The sequence below is a fragment of the Oncorhynchus mykiss genome, chromosome 4, assembly GCF_057628025.1.
Source record: "Oncorhynchus mykiss isolate SJ-2025 chromosome 4, ASM5762802v1, whole genome shotgun sequence".
NCBI lineage: Eukaryota > Metazoa > Chordata > Actinopteri > Salmoniformes > Salmonidae > Oncorhynchus > Oncorhynchus mykiss.
In genome coordinates, this window is record NC_143025.1 from 36269599 (window position 1) to 36290643 (window position 21045).

General features: G+C 41.7%; 1 protein-coding gene across 2 annotated transcripts in view; it reads right to left on the minus strand.

Moving 5' to 3' along the window:
* The window catches only part of LOC110521746 (trafficking protein particle complex subunit 8), an 85717-nt gene that overhangs the window by 50566 nt on the left and 14106 nt on the right, over positions 1-21045 (minus strand). The window contains exons 2-3 of one of the 2 annotated variants that reach the window (XM_036969359.2): positions 20531-20743; positions 105-188 (exon numbers count right to left, since the gene is read on the minus strand). In XM_036969359.2, the coding sequence (XP_036825254.2) occupies positions 105-188; positions 20531-20743 (297 nt within the window). The remainder of the gene's footprint in view (positions 1-104; positions 189-20530; positions 20744-21045) is intronic. The other variant, XM_036969360.2, reaches the window with a different exon arrangement.

A 21045-nucleotide genomic window follows, 5' to 3' on the forward strand; every position in this document is an offset into this window, starting at 1 on the left:
GGAGGGAGGAACGGAGGGAGGGATAGCTGTAAACGGAGAAAAGAGGGAGGGCCCTCCCCCCATACACCTGTGGGCCAGGTGAGGTGAGGTGAGAGTACAGGTACCTGTGTAGTGCTTGGAGGTGCTGAGTTCCGTTAGTGTGTCCCTCCAGTCACTGTACCAGGGGACGCTAGCTTTAAGAGAGCGATCTGACAAGGGGAGAGAGTCAGGGACTAGCGTTAGCAACATCCCATTACCTGTACAGGAACCCACTGATGTTCACCACTCATAGATCTACAGTACCAACATCATAGACATACACTATCTCACATAGTAGATTGTAGTTATGACCAATGTGGGTAAAACCAGGGAAGAGCAGCATTATAGGAGACTGAGACTAGGGTCAATCTTACCACCATGGCTCACACTTTAAACCTTACAAAGGGGCCCCTATAGATAGCGTGGAGAAAAGGTTAGCCCAAATCACAAGCTTAGCTTTCAGTTTAGCATTCAACAAAACATTCACGACAGAACATGTAATGTGTTTGCTGCATTCATAGGTCAAAGGGAGACATAGGAGGGCCATGGTTGGATTGACTTAACTTTAGGTTAGGGTTAGAGGAGGCTGTTTGACCCAAGCAAGGTCCACTAATAGTATGGGAGCAATAGAGGGGATTGGAGAGGTTTGAGGAAGTGGACCAAAAGAGGGACACGCTCTGTGGTAACGTCACCACAACAACGTTGCAACAACATTGCCCAAAGCTCATTCTTTGACAAATGGAACCGGAATCTCCATGAGCCTGTTTTTTTTGTTTTATACATTCCTGAGATTTAACACAAAATATGTTATTTCTGTAGGCTACATTCATATCAGATCCAGTGAGAAAGAATGTCCTGCAAAGAGCATTTCACAGAGCTGAATTTCAGGTAAATAAAAGCTTTTATGGATATTTATATTCCATTGTCAAAAGGTGTGACCTGTAAAGTCATAGGTTAGAGGGCAGAGATTGTAGGAAGGCTCTTACCCAAGGGTCATCCAGGTGAGTAAAAGAGAAAATAAAATGAGGGAAGAAGGTCAGCAATGAGGAAATGAACAAAATAAATCAACATGGAAATCACCTCCCATGCCGCACTATACTTGGGGCGGCAAGTAGCCTAGTGGTTAGAGCATTGGACTAGTAACCGAAAAGTTGCAAAATGGAATCCCCGAAATCACAAGGCAAAAATCTGTCCTTCTGCCCCTGAACAAGGCAGTTAATCTACTGTTCCTAGGCCATCATTGAAAATAAGAATTTGTTCTTAACTGACTTGCCTAGTTAATTAAAGGTTAAAAAAATATATACACATTTGCTGTTATTGTCTAAAATAAAAATGTACTAAATAACTCGTCATCCCACTCCCCCATGTTCTCTCCTTAGTGTTTGTTGTCCTCTACAGGACAGTCTGCGGAACTACAGGACTTCTCATTCCTCCTCATCAACCAACACTACATTCCTACAGCTCATGATTCCAGGCCTCTGTTCTGTCTTAGTTTTACTATTACTAAACCTGTGGCCAGAGTTCATTCTTCTCATATCGGTCTTCGCCCAGGAACTTATGGCGTCAAATCAGCCTCTAAAGTCCATCATTGAGCAAGCAAACACTGAGTGGAGAGCGGGCTCCTGCGAGCAGAAAATGAGTGCCACAGACCAGTCAAGAGCACAGAATGTGGTCCAGCAAGCAGAGGATGGGTCTCGCGAGCGCACAGACAGCGGGGTCGAGAGAGATTTTTGAGAGGGATTTTTGTTTTGCATGTCAATATATATACACACACACTGAACAAAAATATGAATGCAACATGTAAAGTGTTGGTCACATGTTTCATAAGCTTAAATAAATATACCATTAATGTTCCATATGCACAAAAAGCCTATTCATCGCATTTTGTGTACAAATTTGTATACATCCCTGTTAGTGAGCATTTCTCCTTGGCCAAGATAATCCATCCACCTGACAGGTGTGGTATATCAAGAAGCTGATTAAACAACATGATAATTACACAGGTGCACCTTGTGCTGGGGACAATAAAAGGCCACTAAAAGGTGCAGTTGTGTACCACAGATTTAGGCAGTATGTCCAACCAGCCTCACAACCGCAGACCATGTGTAACCAGGCCAGCCCAGGACCTTCACATCCAGGTTCTTCACCCGCGGGATCGTCTGAGACCAGTCACCCGGACTGCTGATGAAATTGAGGAGTATTTATGTCTGTAACAAAGCACTTTGTGGGAAAAAAACTAATTCCGATTGGTTGGGTCTTGCTCCCCAGTGGGTGGGCCAGTCTCCCAAGTGTGTGGGCCTATGCCTTCAGGCCCACCCATGTCTGCGCCCCTGCCCAATAATTCGAAATCCAGATTGGGGCCTAATTTATTTAAATAGACTATAATAGACATAAGGAAATTGATAATTTCCTTATATGAACTGTAGCTCAGAAAAATGTGTTGCATGTTTCATTTAGATTTTTGTTCAGTAAATCTTTGATCTACTTTGTGCTCTTTCCACAGATGGCTCTAGATTGCTGATAACAGCTGATGAGACTACCTTCGATTTAACTTCTGTATTACTGCCTGTAATCAATACCACTAAAATAAATGCCAAATTGAAATAAATTTACACTAATTTCAGAGACAATGGTAGTTCCCAAATCAGACAATTACTATAAAACAAATCGGTTTTCCTCAATTAAATGTTTGGAGAATGCATGGCGGTGCTTGTCCTCAGTCCTCCTTTGAATGTGTGGCCAATCATTACGTTAACCTGAGTTTAGCTGGCTAATCATTCATTTCAGTTTACATTCTATTATTTGTAACTGGTTATGTACTGTTAATGTAGAAGGGTCTCCCCTTCGTGTCTCCATAATTATAAAACATTTTTTTTAAACATATGCTTTGTGTGCGCACCACTTGGGCTTAATAAATACCCTAAATATTAAATCCTACCGTTCTATCGATGTTTCAATGTTACCATCATTCCATTATTATTTGTGTACCCACATGCAGGGTTGGGGAGATTTACATGTAAGGGATTACAAAAAAAAAAGTAACAAATACATTAACAGGAAAAATATAGTAATCAGATTAGATACTTTTGAAATACTAAGATGATTATTCAGAAATTATTTTTGTTAGAAAAAAATCTTTGACACTTCTGTTGTTTTCTCAATGACATTCAAATCAAAATTGAAAAAAGGCATAAGTTTAAATTTGTTCCACCTGAGCGAGTCTGACCACAAGTCAGAGACCACTGCGGCGACACCAAATGTTTCTGATCGATCGCAGGAAAGGTGCAGGAACAGGCATTTTTTGGCTATAGTTCAAGGTATATCTTCCAATGGTGCAACTGCTGTCAAGATCCAAAGACAATCCAACTTTAATAAACACTTGGCGGTAAGGATGACAGTGGTGTGTAGTCTACGGCGATACAGATATCACATTATTGATATCTACATAGCGCATTGATGTGAATCACACTGCTGCTCTCTCATTTAGCTATTTGCGACTTACGGATTGTGGTTGTTGCGGATGGCTGTTAACAAATCTAAAACGTGAATTTGAACCCAAAAATGGTTGACTTCAAGAAGTTTAAGATGCCTATTTTTTTAAACCTGTGGACAGCCAGTGAAAAATGAGCACATAACGGCTGCATAGTGAGGACCCCAGCCGTGGGAATAAGTAGGTCTTATTGCTCAAACAAATTATTGCGGATACATTTTCTTTTAAATCCATTAGTCTAATGACACATGCTGAAACTAGCACAGTTTTGAAATACTTAAAAGGGTCGATCTGTAGTGAATGTAGTTGCTACTTCCACTACATACATTTTTTGACTTGTTTGTGTGTTTTTATACAGTGGGGAGAACAAGTATTTGATAACCTGCAAAATCAGTAGTATTTCCTACTTACAAAGCATGTAGAGGTCTAATTTTTATCATAGGTACACTTCAACTGTGAAAGACAGAATCTAAAACAAAAATCAAGAAAATCACATTGTATGATTTTTAAGTAATTAATTTGCATTTTATTACATGACATAAGTATTTCATACATCAGAAAAGCAGAACTTAATATTTGGTACAGAAATCTTTACTTGCAATTACAGAGTTCATACGTTTCCTGTAGTTCATGACCAGGTTTGCACACACAGCAGCAGGGATTTTGGCCCACTCCTCCATACAGACCTTCTCCAGATCCTTCAGGTTTCGGTGCTGTCGCTGGGCAATACGGACTTTCAGCTCTCTCCAAAGCTGTTCTATTGGGTTCAGGTCTGGAGACTGGCTAGGCCACTCCAGGACCTTGAGATGCTTCTTACGGAGCCACTCCTTAGTTGCCCTGGCTGTGTGTTTCGGGTCGTCATGCTGGTAGACCCAGCCACGACCCATCTTCAATGCTCTTACTGAGGGAAGGTTGTTGGCCAAGATCTCGCGATACATGGCCCCATCCATCCTCCCCTCAATACAGTGCAGTCATCCTGTCCCCTTTGCAGAACAGCATCCCCAAAGAATGATGTTTCCACCTCCATGATTCACGGTTGGGATGGTGTTCTTGGGGTTGTACTCATCCTTCTTCTTCCTCCAAACACAGCGAGTGGAGTTTAGACCAAAAAGCTCTATTTTTGTCTCATCAGACCACATGACCATCTCCCATTCCTCCTCTGTATCATCCAGATGGTCATTGGCAAATTTCAGACGTGCCTGGACATGCGCTAGCTTGAGCAGGGGGACCTTGCGTGCGCTGCAGGATTTTAATCCATGACGGCGTAGTGTGTTACAAATGGTTTTCTTTGAGACTGTGGTGCTGCCGTGTAGTTCTGGGCTGATCCCTCACCTTCCTCATGATCATTGATGCCCCACGAGGTGAGATCTTGCATGGAGCCCCAGAACGAGAGTGATTGACCGTCATCTTGAACTTCTTCCATTTTCTAATAATTGCGCCAATAGTTGTTGCCTTCTCACCAAGCTGCTTGCCTATTGTCCTGTAGCCCATCCCAGATAGCTGTGTGATGTCCTCACACAGCTCTCTGGTCTTGGCCATTGTGGAAAGGTTGGAGTCTGTTTGATTGAGTGTGTGGACAGGTGTCTTTTATACAGGTGCATTAATAGAGGTAATGAGTTGAGAACAGGAGGGCTTCTTAAAGCAAAACAAACAGGTCTGTGAGAGCCAGGAAATCTTACTGGTTGGTAGGTGATCAAATACTTGTGTCATGCAATAAAATGCTAATTAATTAATAAAAAAAAAATCATACAATGTGATTTTCTGGATTTTTGTTTTAGATTCCGTCTCTCACAGTTGAAGTGTACCTATGATAAAAATGTCACTTTTACATGCTTTGTAAGTAGGAAAACCTGCAAAATCGGAAGTGTATCAAATACTTGTACTCCCGTCCGTCCGTATACACACACACACACATATATATATATACACACTTGAAGTCGGAAGTTTACATACACCTTAGCCAAATACATTTAAACTCACAATTCCTGACATTTAATCCAAGTATAAATTCCCTGTCTTAGGTCAGGTAGGGTCACCACTTTATTTTAAGAATGTGAAATGTCAGAATAACAGTTGAGAATTATTTATTTCTGCTTTAATTTCGTTCATCACATTCCCAGTGGGTCAGAAGTTCACATGCACTCAATTAAGATTCGGTAGCATTGCCTTTAAATTGTTTACCTTGGGTCAAACGTTTTGGGTAGCCTTCCACAAGCTTCCCACAATAAGTTGGGTGAATTTTGGCCCATTCCTCCTGACAGAGCTGGTGTAACTGAGTCCGGTTTGTAGGCCTCCTTGCTCGCACACGCTTTTCAGTTCTGCCCAAAAATGTTCTATAGGATTGAGGTTAGGGCTTTGTGATGGCCCCTCCAATACCTTGACTTTGCTGTCCTTAAGCCATTTTGCCACACCTTTGGAAGTATGCTTGGGGTCATTGTCCATTTGGAAGACCCATTTGCGACCAAGCTTTAACTTCCTGACTGATGTCTTGAGATGTTGCTTCAATATATCCACATAATTTTCCTTCCTCATGGAGCCATCTATTTTGTGAAGTGCACCAGTCCCTCCTGCAGCAAAGAACCCCCACAACATGATGCTGCCACCCTCGCTGCCACCCTCGTGCTTCACGGTTGGGATGGTGTGTGCAAGCCTCCCCCTTTTTCCTCCAAACATAGCGATGGTCATAATGGCTGAACAGTTCTATTTTTGTTTCATCAGAACATTGTACTTTTTGGGAAAAATGTCCTGTCTTCGTCCAGATGTGCAGTTGCAAACCGTAGTCTAGATTTTTTTTATGGTGGTTTTGGAGCAGTGGCTTCTTCCTTGCTGAGCGGCCTTTCAGGTTATGTCAGTATAGGACTCGTTTTACTGTGGATATAGATACTTTGTACCTGTTTCCTCCAGCATCTTCACAATGTCCTTTGCTGCTGTTCTGGGATTGATTTGCACGTTTCGCACCAAAGCATGTTCATCTCTAGGATACAGAATGCGTGTCCTTCCTGAGCAGTATCTTATTTATCCAACTACGCAAGTCAGTTAAGAACAAATTCGTATTTTCATTGACGGCCTAGGGACAGTGGGTTAACTGCCGTGTTCAGGGGCAGAACGACAGATTTTTACCTCGTCAGCTCAGGGATTTGATCTTGCAACCTTCCAGCGCTCTAGCCACTAAGCTACCTGCCGTCCCAGGTATGACAGCTGCGTGGTCCCATGGTGTTTATACTTGCTGCTATTGTTTGTATAGATGAACGTGGTACCTTCAGGCATTTGGAAGTTTCTCCCAAGGATGAACCAGACTTGTGGAGGTCCACAATTTTTAGTTCCTGAGGTCTTGGCAGATTTATTTTGATTTTCCCATGATGTCAAGCAAAGAGGCACTGAGTTTGAAGGTAGGCCTTGAAATACATTCACAGGTACACCATCAATTGACAAAAATTATGTAAATTAGCCTATCAGAAGCTTCTAAAGCCATGACATAATTTTCTGGAATTTTCCAAGCTGTTTAAAGGCACAGTCAACTTAGTTTATGTAAACTTCTGAACCACTGGAATTGTGATACAGTGAATTAAGTTAAATAATCTGTGCAAATAATTGTTGTAAAAATGACTTGTGTCATGCACAAAGTAGATGTCCTAACCGACTTGCCAAAACTATAGTTTGTTAACAAGAAATTTGTGGAGTGGCTGAAAAACAAGCTTTAAAGACTCCAACCTAAGTGTATGTAAACTTCGACTTCAACTGTAAGTACCAGTCAAAAGTTGACACACCCACTCATTGAAGGGTTATTCTTTATTATTACTATTTTCTACATTGTAGTATAATAGTGAAGACATCAAAACTATGAAATAACACATATGGAATCATGTAGTAACCAAAAAATGTGTTAAATTAAAATACATTTGAGATTTTTCAAAGTAGCCACCCTCTGCCTTGATTAACATCTACATATGGACAGCCATGTAAACTTTAACATTGATTTATCCTGCAATAGATGTCGTTCAATTGGGACATTCATTTTTGTCTTCTTCCAATGCCTCATAAGGGGAAAGTAATTTAAAAGTAACTGAATGTAATCAGATTGTTACAGAGTTTGGGTAATCCTAAAGTTATGTTACCGATTACAATTTTGGACAGGTAACTAACGGATTACATGTTATTCCCAACAATGGAGTCTTTAGATTTAGCTATATTTAATTATGGCCAGGACCTAGTGTATGATGAGTGAACTTGTTAGAGCACAGCCACATTATGTCCATCCTCCACCTATGATTTGATACATTGGGGTTAACGCCCTCATATCAAGTAAACACACACCAGACACTTCCTGGAAAGGTGAAGAAAAAACATTAGCTAGTGGTGGACTATGGTGTTACTTAGTTAGAAAAGACAGTCTGCTTTGTCTTACAAACAAACTGGCTAACTTTAGCAAGTAGATTCCACTCAACTCAAGGTATAGTATAGCTATGTATTTATTTCCCAATAACTGTGCTCATGTTTCAAGTTGAAGCGGTTTCCAAGTCGTTCTGTGCTTACTGTTCAAGCTGGCTAGCAAGCTAAACAGCCGGCTCTGAAGCACATGTATCTGTTTGATGTCATGCAATCACACAACACTGGACTGGCCAAGGGTAAGCATGTTTGTTTGTCCATCACTCCAGTGTAAGTGACCAATCGAAGGTTTCTAGACACGCACCCGCCTCTAAGCCCACCCCCACTAGATTGGATTTCAATCGATTAAAAAATAATAATTTGTTGAAACCCAAAGGTGATCTGCAGCAATGAGGTTCTGCTTGCCCAAAATTACACTTGCAAGCTCTCACATCTGGCCTGTTGGATCGCGGGACATCCTCTGCTCTCTCGAGACCATTTCTTCACTCTTGACTGGCCTGTGTGCTCACGGCTCTCATCCCTCTGTGTCCTCGTCTCAGCGTTTGCTTGCTCAATGATGTTTAATCAGGTTCGACAGTGCCATCTCACACATAATGGACTTGAGGCTGATTTGACACAATAGGAATTTAGAAGGGACTGAGGTTGTACCACAGATAACAGCTTTGGTGGTACTGTGAACTCAATGGAGTCAGCTATGGCTTGTGGCTGCCCAAGCCCAACTTCTCAGTTTTACTTTGACTGCACTAAGGAGGTTGCCTGACTGTCGTACTAATTTGGCAGACAGAAACCATGCTCGACTCCAGTTAGCATCTGAAAATAAATTTGACTGGTCATGCTTAGTCTATGTTCATTTGCAAAGTTTTGCGGAATTAAATTGGTGTCAGAATTTAAGAAATTGTGTCAGTCATAAAACAGGAACAGTGTCTTGATGGACCAGAATCATTATTTTGCCTAAAATAAAGTACAGTGATTTTATAGAGCTAGAAAGTAGCTTACTTACATCAACTAATGCCTGTCTCTACTCAGAGTGAGCAAGCCAGAGTGGAGACTTGCTGCTAGGCAACTCACAGACGGAGGCTGCAGGAAGCAGTGGGAGAGAGTGGAGCAGCACGAAGCAGCGAACAGCTAAGCTAATAAAAATAAACGTTTTACAGCATTTCTGTCCTACTGGTTTTCATATCAACTTTCTTTGGTTGTCCAGAAGCCAAAGGCACAATCCTAGTCACATTAACAACCCATCCTAGTTGTTACATATAAAAATGTTCCCTCTAAGTTTCTAATGTTAATCTCCGTCACATGAAATGGCTGGCATCAGGTGCATATTTTGGGAAACTCTGTAGAGTAGAGTTTAAATAATGTAAAACAAAATTATTTTAAAGGCCTATACGGAGTCTAAATACACATTTTACAGAAAAATGATATTTTTTTAACAAAGGCCATAAAAACTGCTGTTTTCCCCATGATTGCAAGAATTGTTGTGCATTGACCGCTTGTCAGAATGCATGTTTACAAGGGCTTCCCGCTGCATCGCAGTGTTAGCTGTGACACTAGAGATTCTGGGTTCGAGTCCAGGCTCTGTTACAGCCGGCCGCGACCGGGAGACCCATGGGGCGGCGCACAATTTGCCCAGCGTCGTGAAGGATTAGGGGAGGGTTTGGCCGGCAGGGATGTCCCTGTCCCATCGCTGACACGGTCGCCAGGTGCAGTGTTTCATCCGACACATTGGTGTGGCTGGCTTCCGGGTTAAGAGAGCATTGTGTCAAGAAGCAGTGCGGCTTGGTTGGGTTGTGTTTCGGAGGACGCACCACTCTCGGCCATCGCCTCTCCCGAGTCCGTACGGGAAATTCAGCGATAAGACAAGACTAACTACCAACTGGATACCAAGAAATTGTGAAGAAAAAGGGGTACAAACTAAAACTAAAACAAAAAAGGGAATGCATGAGCATGAATGCATGTTTTACTCCTTATGGCACACAACTTGAATGCGCCTCGAGAGGAATACTTGCCTTGCATAGAACACACAAGCTCAGGGCTCAACATTAACCTCTCTTGGATAGGGGGGAGTATTTTCATCTCCGGATGAAAAGTGTGCCCAAAGTAAACTGCCTACTACTCAGGCCCAGAAGCTAGGATATGCATACAGAATAGAAAACTCTAAAGTTTCTAAAACTGTTAAAATAATGTCTGTGAGTATTACAGAACTAATATGGCAGGCGAAACCCCGAGGACAAACCATCCAGGGGGGTAAAAAAATTGAGGTCATAGGATTTTCCAATTGTTTTCTATGGGATACCCTTATTATTAGGAACCTGGATGCAGTTCCTATGGCCACCACGAGATGTCAACAGTCTTAAGAAATTGTTTGATGTTTTTCTTTTGAGAAATTAAGTAGTCCTATTCATTGTAAGTGTCACAACTGTTTTGATTCGCGTGAACTGGAGCGCGCTTCGTTGTTTTCATCCGGGATTAGAAACAGTTTATTCAGTCTTTAATTTTATCCATTATTTACGCTTTAGGGTACCTGAGGTTCGATTAGGAACGTTGTTTGAAATGTTTGGACCAAGTTTACAGGTAACTTATTAGATACACCGGTTTCAACTCGCCCAACATGCCTAAAAAGTATTTCTGAATCAAACGTGCCAAATAAAAATGTCCCAAAAATATTTTTGGGCCATAAAGAAGGACATTATTGAACAAAAGGACCATTTGTGATGTTTCTGGGACATTGGAGTGCCAACAGAAGATCTTCAAAGATAAGGCATGAATTATAGCGCTATTTCTGACTTTTGTGGCGCACCTGCCTGGTTGAAATATGATTTTCATGTGTTTGTGTGCAGGGCGCTGTCCTCAGATAATCGCATGGTTTGCTTTCGCCGTAAAGCCTTTTTGAAATCTGACACAGCGGCTGGATTAACAAGAAGTTGAGCTTTATTTTGATGTATAACACATTTTCAAGAATGTTAAATATTTTAATTTGGTATTTTTGAATTTCGCGCTGTGCAATTTCACCGGATGTTGGCCAGGTGGGACGCTACCATCCCACCTGCCCATAAGAAGTTAACACCTCTCCTTTTGCCCGGGAAAATAAAATAAAAATATATCAAACCAATACTCCAATCAGAATTGGAGCAGAGGTCAATATTTGAATAATATTCAAGTAAATTTTCCATGTAGGCCTACATAAATAAAATTGTCTACATGTCAAAGTGTAGGTGACATGCAAATTAGCTACAGCCTCGTGTCGAAAAAGATGCTGACATAACGGAGGTGCCAGAAAATGTAGCCAAACTTCAATGAGCCTTAAATCACTCAAATATAGCTGAATGCCAGTCATGCTTGACAAAATCTAATGAAGGCACGAGGGGGTGATGTATATGGCCAATATAGCATGGCGAAGGCTGTTCTTAGGCACGGTGCATCGCGGAAAGCCTGGACAGAGCCCTTAGCCATGATATATTGGCAATATACCACAACCCCCCCCGAGGTGCCTTACTGCTACTAAATTGGTTACCAACATAATTAGAGCATAAAAGATAAAATGTCTGGTCATACCCGTGGTAAATGGTCTGATATGCCACGGCTGTCAAAAATCAGCATTCAGGGCTCGAACCACCCAGTTTATAATGAAGGATAATTAACATTAACGTCTATAAATTTGATTCTGTCGACATACTCGGGCCATGGTTCGTTTAGAATGGTCACAAGACCAGAGTGAAGGACCATGCATGTTGCACACCGCACATCACCCACCTTGAATCTGAGCGAAGGCAGTCAAGCAAAATGAAACTATTTATTTAAACAAACTTAGTTCTTTAAAAACTCTTTGCTTTTGAAGCACGTCTTACCTTGTTTCAAAGTAGCCTAGCCAAAACACAACCATCAAAATGTTGAGGAAAATATTTTATAAAAACTTAACCCTATCAGTCCCAAAAATCGTCTTTTCATTTATCGGACTTTCATTTATCTGCATGTACAGCCCTTATATTTAACCATTTTCATTTCAGGACAACCAGGGTTACAAAAACAAAATAGACATACAGTGCCTTCAGAAAGTATTCACACCCCTTGGCTTTTTTTCACATTTTGTTGTGTTACAACCTCAATTTAAAATGGCTTAAAATGTTGGATTTTTGTGTCTCTGGCCTACACAAAATACCCCATAATGTCATAGTGGAATTGTGTTTTTCAAAATGTTTACAAATTCATTAAAAAGCTGAAATGTCAAATCAATAAGTATTCAACCCCTTTGTTATGGCAAGCCTAAATAAGTTCAGGAGTAAAAAAAAATTGCTTTGTTGCAATAGTGTTCAACATGATTTTTGAAGGACTACCGCATCTCTGTACCTCAAATGTTATTGTTTTTTTTTTTACACCTTTATTTAACTAGGCAAGTCAGTTAAGAACAAATTCTTATTTACAATGACGGCCTACCGTGGAACAGTGAGTTAACTGCCGTATTCAGGGGCAGAATGAGTCATTGAAAATAAGAATTTGTTCTAAACGAACTTGCCTAGTTAAATAAAAAGGTAAATAAAAAAACAAATTCAACCAAAAACCAGGGCAGTTTTCCAATGCCTCTCAAAGAAGGACACCTATTGGTATATGGGTAAAATAAAAGGAGACATTTAATATCCCTTTGAGCATGGTAAGTTATGAATTACACTTTGGATAATTATTTTAAATCCACAATTAGAATTCCTCCACAGCCTCAGAGGATGAACTAATTGCACCATTGCCACAAAAATGGAAAAGGCAAGTGGAAGGGGGAAAAATACCAAAATTGGTTAAAGAAATTATCATAAATAAAAATATATACCAGTTTCATTTAAGGACCAAAAATAAATTGACAGCTGTGCCATATAAGTTGCAAAATAGTCGGAAAGAGATTTTTGATGTACCGATTCCATGGCACATGGTTTATGAATTGACACGCAAAATGACACACACACATATGGGATATAATCTTCCCAGCTCTGCAGATTTTGCTGCGCGGAGGCATAGTCATAACATAATTTATGGTACTGTCCATAAGTAGCTCATTTTTGGTCATAGTTCAAGGAATGGCTGAAGAATTGCAACATGTACCTAGAGCTAACGCTGCAGATAGCAATACTGGGTGATTAAAAAGTCATAGATAAATAAAATACTAATTGTTTCAGCAAAAAAAAAAAGAAAATTGCAATCTGTAGAAACTATGAGAATAAAAAGGTTCAGTACATCCGTGACGCATAACAGCACAGTTGAAAAATTACGAGAAGTTAAGAGACGAGATAGATTGGAGGGGTTGAATGGAGTGTGGTTGGACTAATAATAACAAGATAAAACGTAAAACATACGGAGTAGGTAAAATGTATATAGGTTCAGAACTTTTGTGAAATAGCACAGTTACAAATACATGGCAAATAGAAATCAAACTGCATGGACATCAGAAATAGAGGAAGGCCAGGACTAAAAACAAAATATAACTATTGTAAAATAGATTGTGTCTGTAAGTGTATAGTATGTATAAGCTGGAAGTAGAAGCTAAGTGTTATTGTTTATTTGTTTATTCCAATTTGGGGAGGGGTGGTAGTGTTTAAGGGAATAATAAAGGTATATGAAAAATAAAAATGGGGGAAAAAAGTGTTGTGTATACAAACACCGTTAAAGTTTGAGGTCACTTTGAAATGTCCTTGTTTTTGAAAAGCAATTTTTGTCCATTAAAATAACATAAAATTGATCAGAAATACAGTGTAGACATTGTTAATGTCGGCTGATTTTTGATGGAATATCTACATAGGCGTACAGAGGCCCATTATCAGCAACCGTCACTCCTGTGTTCCAATGGCACGTTGTTAGCTAATCCAAGTTTATCATTTTAAAAGGCTAATTAGAAAACCCTTTTGCAATTATGTTAGCACAGCTGAAAACTGTAGTTCTGATTAAAGAAGCAATGAAACTGGCCTTCTTCAGACTAGTTGAGTATCTGGAGCATCAGCATTTGTGGATTTGATTACAGGCTCAAAATTGCCAGAAAAAAATATGTTTCTTTTGAAACTGGTCAGTCTATTCTTCTTTTGAGAAATGAAGGCTATTCAAATCAAATTTATTTATATAGCCCTTCGTACATCAGCTGATATCTCAAAGTGCTGTACAGAAACCCAGCCTAAAACCCCAAACAGCAAGCAATGCAGGTGTAGAAGCACGGTGGCTAGGAAAAACTCCCTAGAAAGGCCAAACCCTAGGAAGAAACCTAGAGAGGAACCAGGCTATGTGGGGTGGCCAGTCCTCTTCTGGCTGTGCCGGGTGGAAATTTTAACAGAACATGGCCAAGATGTTCAAATGTTCATAAATGACCAGCATGGTCGAATAATAATAAGGCAGAACAGTTGAAACTGGAGCAGCAGCACAGTCAGGTGGACTGGGGACAGCAAGGAGTCATGTCAGGTATTCCTGGGGCATGGTCCTAGGGCTCAGGTCAGCAGAACAGTTGAAACTATTCAATGAGAGAAATTGCCAAGAAACTGAAGATATCGTACAACGGTGTGTACTACTCCCTTCACAGAACAGCGCAACCAGAATAGAAAGAGGAGTGCCAGCATCCTGGAGTCGCCTCTTCACTGTTAACGTTGAGACTGGTGTTTTGCAGGTACTATTTAATGAAGCTGCCAGTTGAGGACTTGTGAGGTGTCTGATTCTCAAACTAGACACTCTAATATACTTGTCCTCTTTCTCAGTTGTGCACCGGTGCCTCCCACTCTTTCTATTCTGGTTAGAGCCAGTACGCTCTGTTCTGTGAAGGGAGTAGTACACAGCGTTGTACGAGATCTTCAGGTTCTTGGCAATTTCTCACATGGAATAGCCTTCATAGGTGGATATCCTGAACAGGCCCAGATCCCCGCCTATTGTGTGAAGAAAAGACGCAGGAAAAGGGGCCGCAGATCGATCTTCTTGCTAACGTGCAATCATTGTATGATAAAATGTATAACCTACGATTAAGATTACATTACCAATGGGAAATAAAAAACGATAACATCTTATATTTCACCGAGACGTGGCTGAACGACGATATGGACAATACAGAGCTAGTGGGATTTTCCATGCACCAGCAGAACAGAGACGCTACCTCTGGTAAGACGAGGGGTGGTGTGTCTATTTGTCAATAACAGCTGGTGCGCGATGTCTAATATTAAAGAAGTCTCAAGGTATTGCTCGCCTGAGGTAGAGTACCTAATGATAAGCTGTAGACCACACTATCTACCAAGAGAGGTCTCATCTATATTATTCATAGCAGTCTATTTAACACCGCAGAACGGATGCTGGCACTAAGAACACTCTCAACCAACTCTATAAGGCCATAAGCAAAGAAGAAAACGCTCACCCAGAAGTGGCGCTCCTAGCAGCCGGGGACTTTCATGCAGGCAAACTTAAATCAGTTTTAGCTAATTTTTACCAGCATGTCACATGTGCAACCAGAGAAAAAAAAATCCTAGACCACCTTTACTCCACACACAGAAATGCATACAAAGCTCTCCCCTGCCCTCCATTTGGAAAATCTGACCACAATAAAATCCTCCTGATTCCTGCTTACAAGCAAAAACTAAAGCAGGAAGTACCAATGACTCACTCAATAAGGAAGTGGTCAGATGACACAGCTGCTACACTACAGGACTGTTTTGCTAGCACAGACTGGAATATGTTTGAGATTCATCCAAAGGCATTGAGGAATACACCACCTCAGTCATCGGCTTCATCAATAAGTGCATCGATGACATTGTCTCCAGTGACTGTACATACATATCCCAACCGGAAAGCCATGGATTACAGGCAACATCTGCATCGAGCTAAAGGCTAGAGATTCCGCTTTCAAGGAGGGGGAGACTAATCCAGGCACTTATAAGAAATCCCGCTATGCACTCAGAAGAACCATCAAACAAGCAAAGGTCAATACAGGATTTAGACACATGCTCTGACGCTCGTCGGATGTGGCAGTGCTTGAAAACTATTACGGACTACAAAGGCAAACCCAGACGCGAGCTGCCCAGTGACGTTAGCCTACCAGACGAGCTAAATGCCTTTTATGCTTGCTTCGAGGCAAGCAACAATTAAGTATGCACGAGAGCACCAGCTGTTCTGGATGACTGTGTGATAACCCTCTCGGCAGCCAATGTGAACAAAACCTTTCAACAGGTCAACATTCAAAGCCGCTGGGCCAGACGGATTACCAGGACGTGTACTCAAAAGCATGCGCGGACCAACTGGCAAGTGTCTTCACTGACATTTTCAACCTCTCCCTGGCCGAGTCTGTAATACCAACATGTTTCAAGCAGACCACCATAGTTTCCTGTGCACAAGGAAGCGAAGGTAACCTCCCTAAATGATTACCACAACGGTAGCCATAAAGTGCTTTGAAAGGCTGGTCATGGCTCACATCAACAGCATCCTCCCGGACACCCTAGACCCACTCCAATTCACATACCACACCAACAGATCCACAGATGATGCAATCTCTATTGCACTCCACACTGCCCTTTCTCACCTGGACAAAAGGAACACCTATGTGAGAATGCTGTTCATTGACTACAGCTCAGCGTTCAACACCAGTGTCCACAAAGCGCATCACTAAGCTAAGGAACCTGGGACTAAACACGTCCCTCTGCAACTGGATCCTGTCTGCCACGCTGATCCTTAACACTGGGGCCCCTCAGGGGTGTGTACTTAGTGTCCTCGTGTATTCCCTGTTCACCCATGACTGAGTGGCCAAACAACTCCAACATCATCATTAAGATTGCTGACGACAACTGTGGTAGGCCGGATCACCGACAACGATTAGACGGCCTACATGGAGGTGGTCAGAGAACTGGCAGTGTGGTGCCAGGACAACAACCTCTCCCTCAATGTGAGCAAGACGAAGGAGCTGATCGCGGACTATAGGAAAAGTCGGGCCGAACAGGCCCCTAATCTCATCGACGGGGCTGTAGTGGAGCGGGTCGAGAGTTTCAAGTTCCTTGGTGTCCACATCACCAACAAACTATCATGGTCCAAACTAGAAGTCGACCGATTAATATATATATATATATATATATATTTTTTTACACCTTTATTTAATCTTTATTTAACTAGGCAAGTCAGTTAAGAACAATGACGGCCTAGGGGGTTAACTGCCTTGTTCAGGGGCAGAAAGACAGATTTTGTCAGCTCGGGGGATCCATCCTTGCAACCTTACAGTTAACTAGTCCAACGCAATAACGACCTGCCTCTCTCTCATTGCACTCCACAAGGAGACTGCCTGTTACGCAAATGCAGTAAGCCAAGGTAAGTTGCTAGCTAGCGGCCTCCCGGGTGGCGCAGTGGTTAAGGGCGCCGTACTGCAGCGCCAGCTGTGCCATCAGAGTCCCTGGGTTCGCGCCCAGGCTCTGTCGTAACCGGCCCCGACCGGAAGGTCCGTGGGGCACAATTGGCCTAGCATCGTCCGGGTTAGGGAGGGATTGGTTGGTAGGGATCTCCTTGTCTCATCGCGCACCAGCGACTCCTGTGGCGGGCCGGGCGCAGTGCGCGCTAGCCAAGGTTGCCAGGTGCACGGTGTAGCCTCCGACACATTGGTGCGGCTGGCTTCCGGGTTGGATGCGCGCTGTGTTAAGAAGCAGTACTGGTTGGGTTGTGTATCGGAGGACGCATGACATTCAGCCTTCGTCTCCCGAGCCCGTACGGGAGTTGTAGCGATGAGACAAGATAGTAGCTACTACAACAATTGGATACCACGAAATTGGGGAGAAAAAGGGGTAAAAAAAAAAAAAGAAAGTTGCTAGCTAGCATTAAACTTATCTTATAAAAAACAATCATAATCACTAGTTAACTACACACGGTTGATGATATTACTAGATATTATGTAGCTTTTCCTGTGTTGCATATAATCTGACTGAGCATACAAGCATACAAGTATCTACGTATCTGACTGAGCGGTGGTAGGCAGAAGCAGGCGCTTAAACATTAATTCAAACAGCACTTTCGTGCATTTTGCCAGCAGCTCTTCATTGTGCATCAAGCATTGCGCTGTTTATGACTTCAAACCTATCAACTCCCGAGATGAGGCTGGTGTGACCGAAGTGAAATGGCTGGCTAGTTAGCATGCGCTAACAGCATTTCAAACTTCACTCTCTCTGAGCCTTGTGGGGTGGTTGTTTCCCTTGCTCTGCATGGTTAACGCTTCGATGTGGTGGCTGTTGTCGTTGTGTTGCTGGTTCGAGCCCAGGGAGGAGCGAGGAGAGGGACTGAAGCTATACTGTTACACTGGCAATACTAAAGTGCCTATAAGAACATACAATAGTCAAAGGTTAATGAAATACAAATGGTATAGAGGGAATTAGTCCTATAATAACTACAACCTAAAACTTCTTAACTGGGAATATTGAAGACTCATGTTAAAAGGAACCACCAGCTTTCATATGTTCTCATGTTCTGAGCAAGGAACTGAAACGTTAGCTTTCTTACATAGCACATATTGCACTTTTACGTTCTTCTCCAACACTTTGTTTTTGCATTATTTAATCCAAATTGAACATGTTTCATTATCTACTTGAGGCTAAATTGATTTTATTGATGTATTATATTAAGTTAAAATAAGTGTTAATTCAGTATTGTTGTAATTGTCATTATTACAAATACATGTTTTATTTTATTAAATTGGCCAATTAATCGGTATCTGCTTTTTTGGTCCTCCAATAAATCGGTATCGGTATTGAAAAATCATAAATCAGTCGACCTCTAGTCCAAACATACCAAGACAGTCATGAAGAGGGCACGACAAAACGTTTTCCCCCTCAGGAGACTGAAAAGAATTGGCATGGGTCCTCAGATCCACAAAAGTTTCTACAGCTGCACCATCGACAGCATCGTGACCGGTTACATCACAGCCTGGTATGGCAGCTGCTCGGCATCTGACCATAAGGCACTAGAGGGTAGTGCGAACGGCCGGGTATATTACTGGGGCCCAGCTTCCTGCCATCCAGGACCTATATAATAGGGGGTGTCAGAGGAAAGCCCATAAAATTGTCAGAGACTCCAGACACACAAGTTATACACTGTTTTCTCTGATACCACACGGCAAGTGGTACCAGAGCGCTAGGTCTAGGACCAAGAGGCTCCTCAAAAGCTTCTACCCCCAAGCCATAAAACTGCTGAACAATTTATAAAAATCGCCACCGGACAACTTACATTGACTCCTACCTCTTTTGTACAATGCTGCTACTCTCTGTTTATCATCTATGCATAGTCACTTCACCCCCACCTACATGTACAAATTACCTCAACTAACCTGTACCCCCCCGCACACTGACTCGGTACCGGTGCCCCCTGGATATAACCTCATTGTTATTCTTATTGTGTTACTTTTTATATTTCAGTCTACTTGGTAAATATTTTCTTAACTCTTCTTGAACTGCACTGCTGGTTAAGGGCTTATAAGTAAGCATTTCATATGGGGGATTGGTAATGCAAACAATTACATTGACAGAAGCAATCTTCTGTCCACAACATTAAAGCTGATCCACCCCCTAATTTATTTATTTATTTATTTTAAAAAATATATATATACCCAGTCACGACAAAGACTCAGGCGTCCTTCCTAACTCAGTTGCTGGAGCGGAAGGAAAACAACCACTCAGCGATTTCACCATGAGGGCAATAGTGACTTTAAAACATTTACAGAGTTTAATGGATGTGAAAGGAGAAATGGATCAATAACATTGTAGTTACGCCACAACACTAAATAAATTAACAGTGAAACGGAGGAAGCCTGTACCCGAATACAAAGTGTTATGTTTGGGGCAAATCCAATACAACATAATACAGAGTACCACTCTCCATATTTTCAAGCATAGTGGTGGCTGCATCATGTTACAGGTATGCTTGTAATCGTTAAGGACTAGGTCGTTTTTCAGGATTAAAAAAAAGACGGAATAAGCTAAGCACATGCATATATTCTAGAGGAAAACCTGGTTCAGTCTGCTGTCAACCAGAAACTGAGATGAATTCACTTTTCAGCAGGACAATAACCTAAAACACAAGGCCAAATCTACACTGGAGTTGCTGACCAAGAAGACCGTGAGTGTTCCTTAGTTTCCGAGTTACAGTTGACTTGAATCTACTTGAAAATCTATGGCAAAACGTGAAAATTATTGTCCAGCAATGATCAACAACCAATTTGACAGAGCTTGATGAATTTAGAAAATAATAAATAGGCAAATGTTGCACAATCCAGGTGTGAAAAGCTCTTAGAGACCCAGAAAGACTTGGTTGTTATCATTGCCAAAGGAGATTCTAACATGTACTCAGGGGTGTTGAATAGTTATGTAACGAAGATTTTATTTTTTACAAATGTTATAATTTTTCTTCCACCTTGACATGAGTATTTTGTGTAGATCAGATCGTTGACCAAAAAAAGGCAATTAAATCCCAACTTGTAACAAAAAGTGGAAAAAGTCAAGGGCTGTGAATACTTTCTGAAACCACTGCAACTAATCAAATGTACCCCATGTCTTCTCTCCCTTTCACTCTCTCCATCACCTCTTTTTTTGCCATTCCATGTTGCTCAGTCCATCTCTTGCCCTCTCTCCTGCTTCTAAACCCACCCTTGTACCCGCTTCTCGATATACTCACCACTAATATTGAGATCATAGTCACCAGCAGTAATGACATTGGCAACACCACCCTCAGCCGGTTGGCATGTCAACACCACCTCGCTGAGCAGCCGTCGGTGGGCATGGCCAGGGACGCCGGAGGAAGGGACAGAAGGGCGTGTCACCACGTTGTTGACACTGATGCGAAGGTTCTTCACCACCTGCACCTGGTTGCTGGGGTCCCTCATGTGACCTAAGAGACAGAAAGTGTGTGTTTGAGATAGACTATATTGACTGTATAGAATCAGTGATCTTGCATCTCAAAATAACGTATTGTTTAAAACTGATCCCATCGAACATGCTGAAACACATACAGTGGCAAGAGAAAGCATGTGAACCCTTTGGAAATACCCACATTTCTGCATAAATTTGATCCGATCTTCATCTAGGTCAAAACAATAGACAAAGTCTGCAAAAACTAATAAACAATTATAAGTTTTCATGTCTTTATTGAACACACCATGTAAACATTCACAGTGCAGGGTGGAAAAAGTA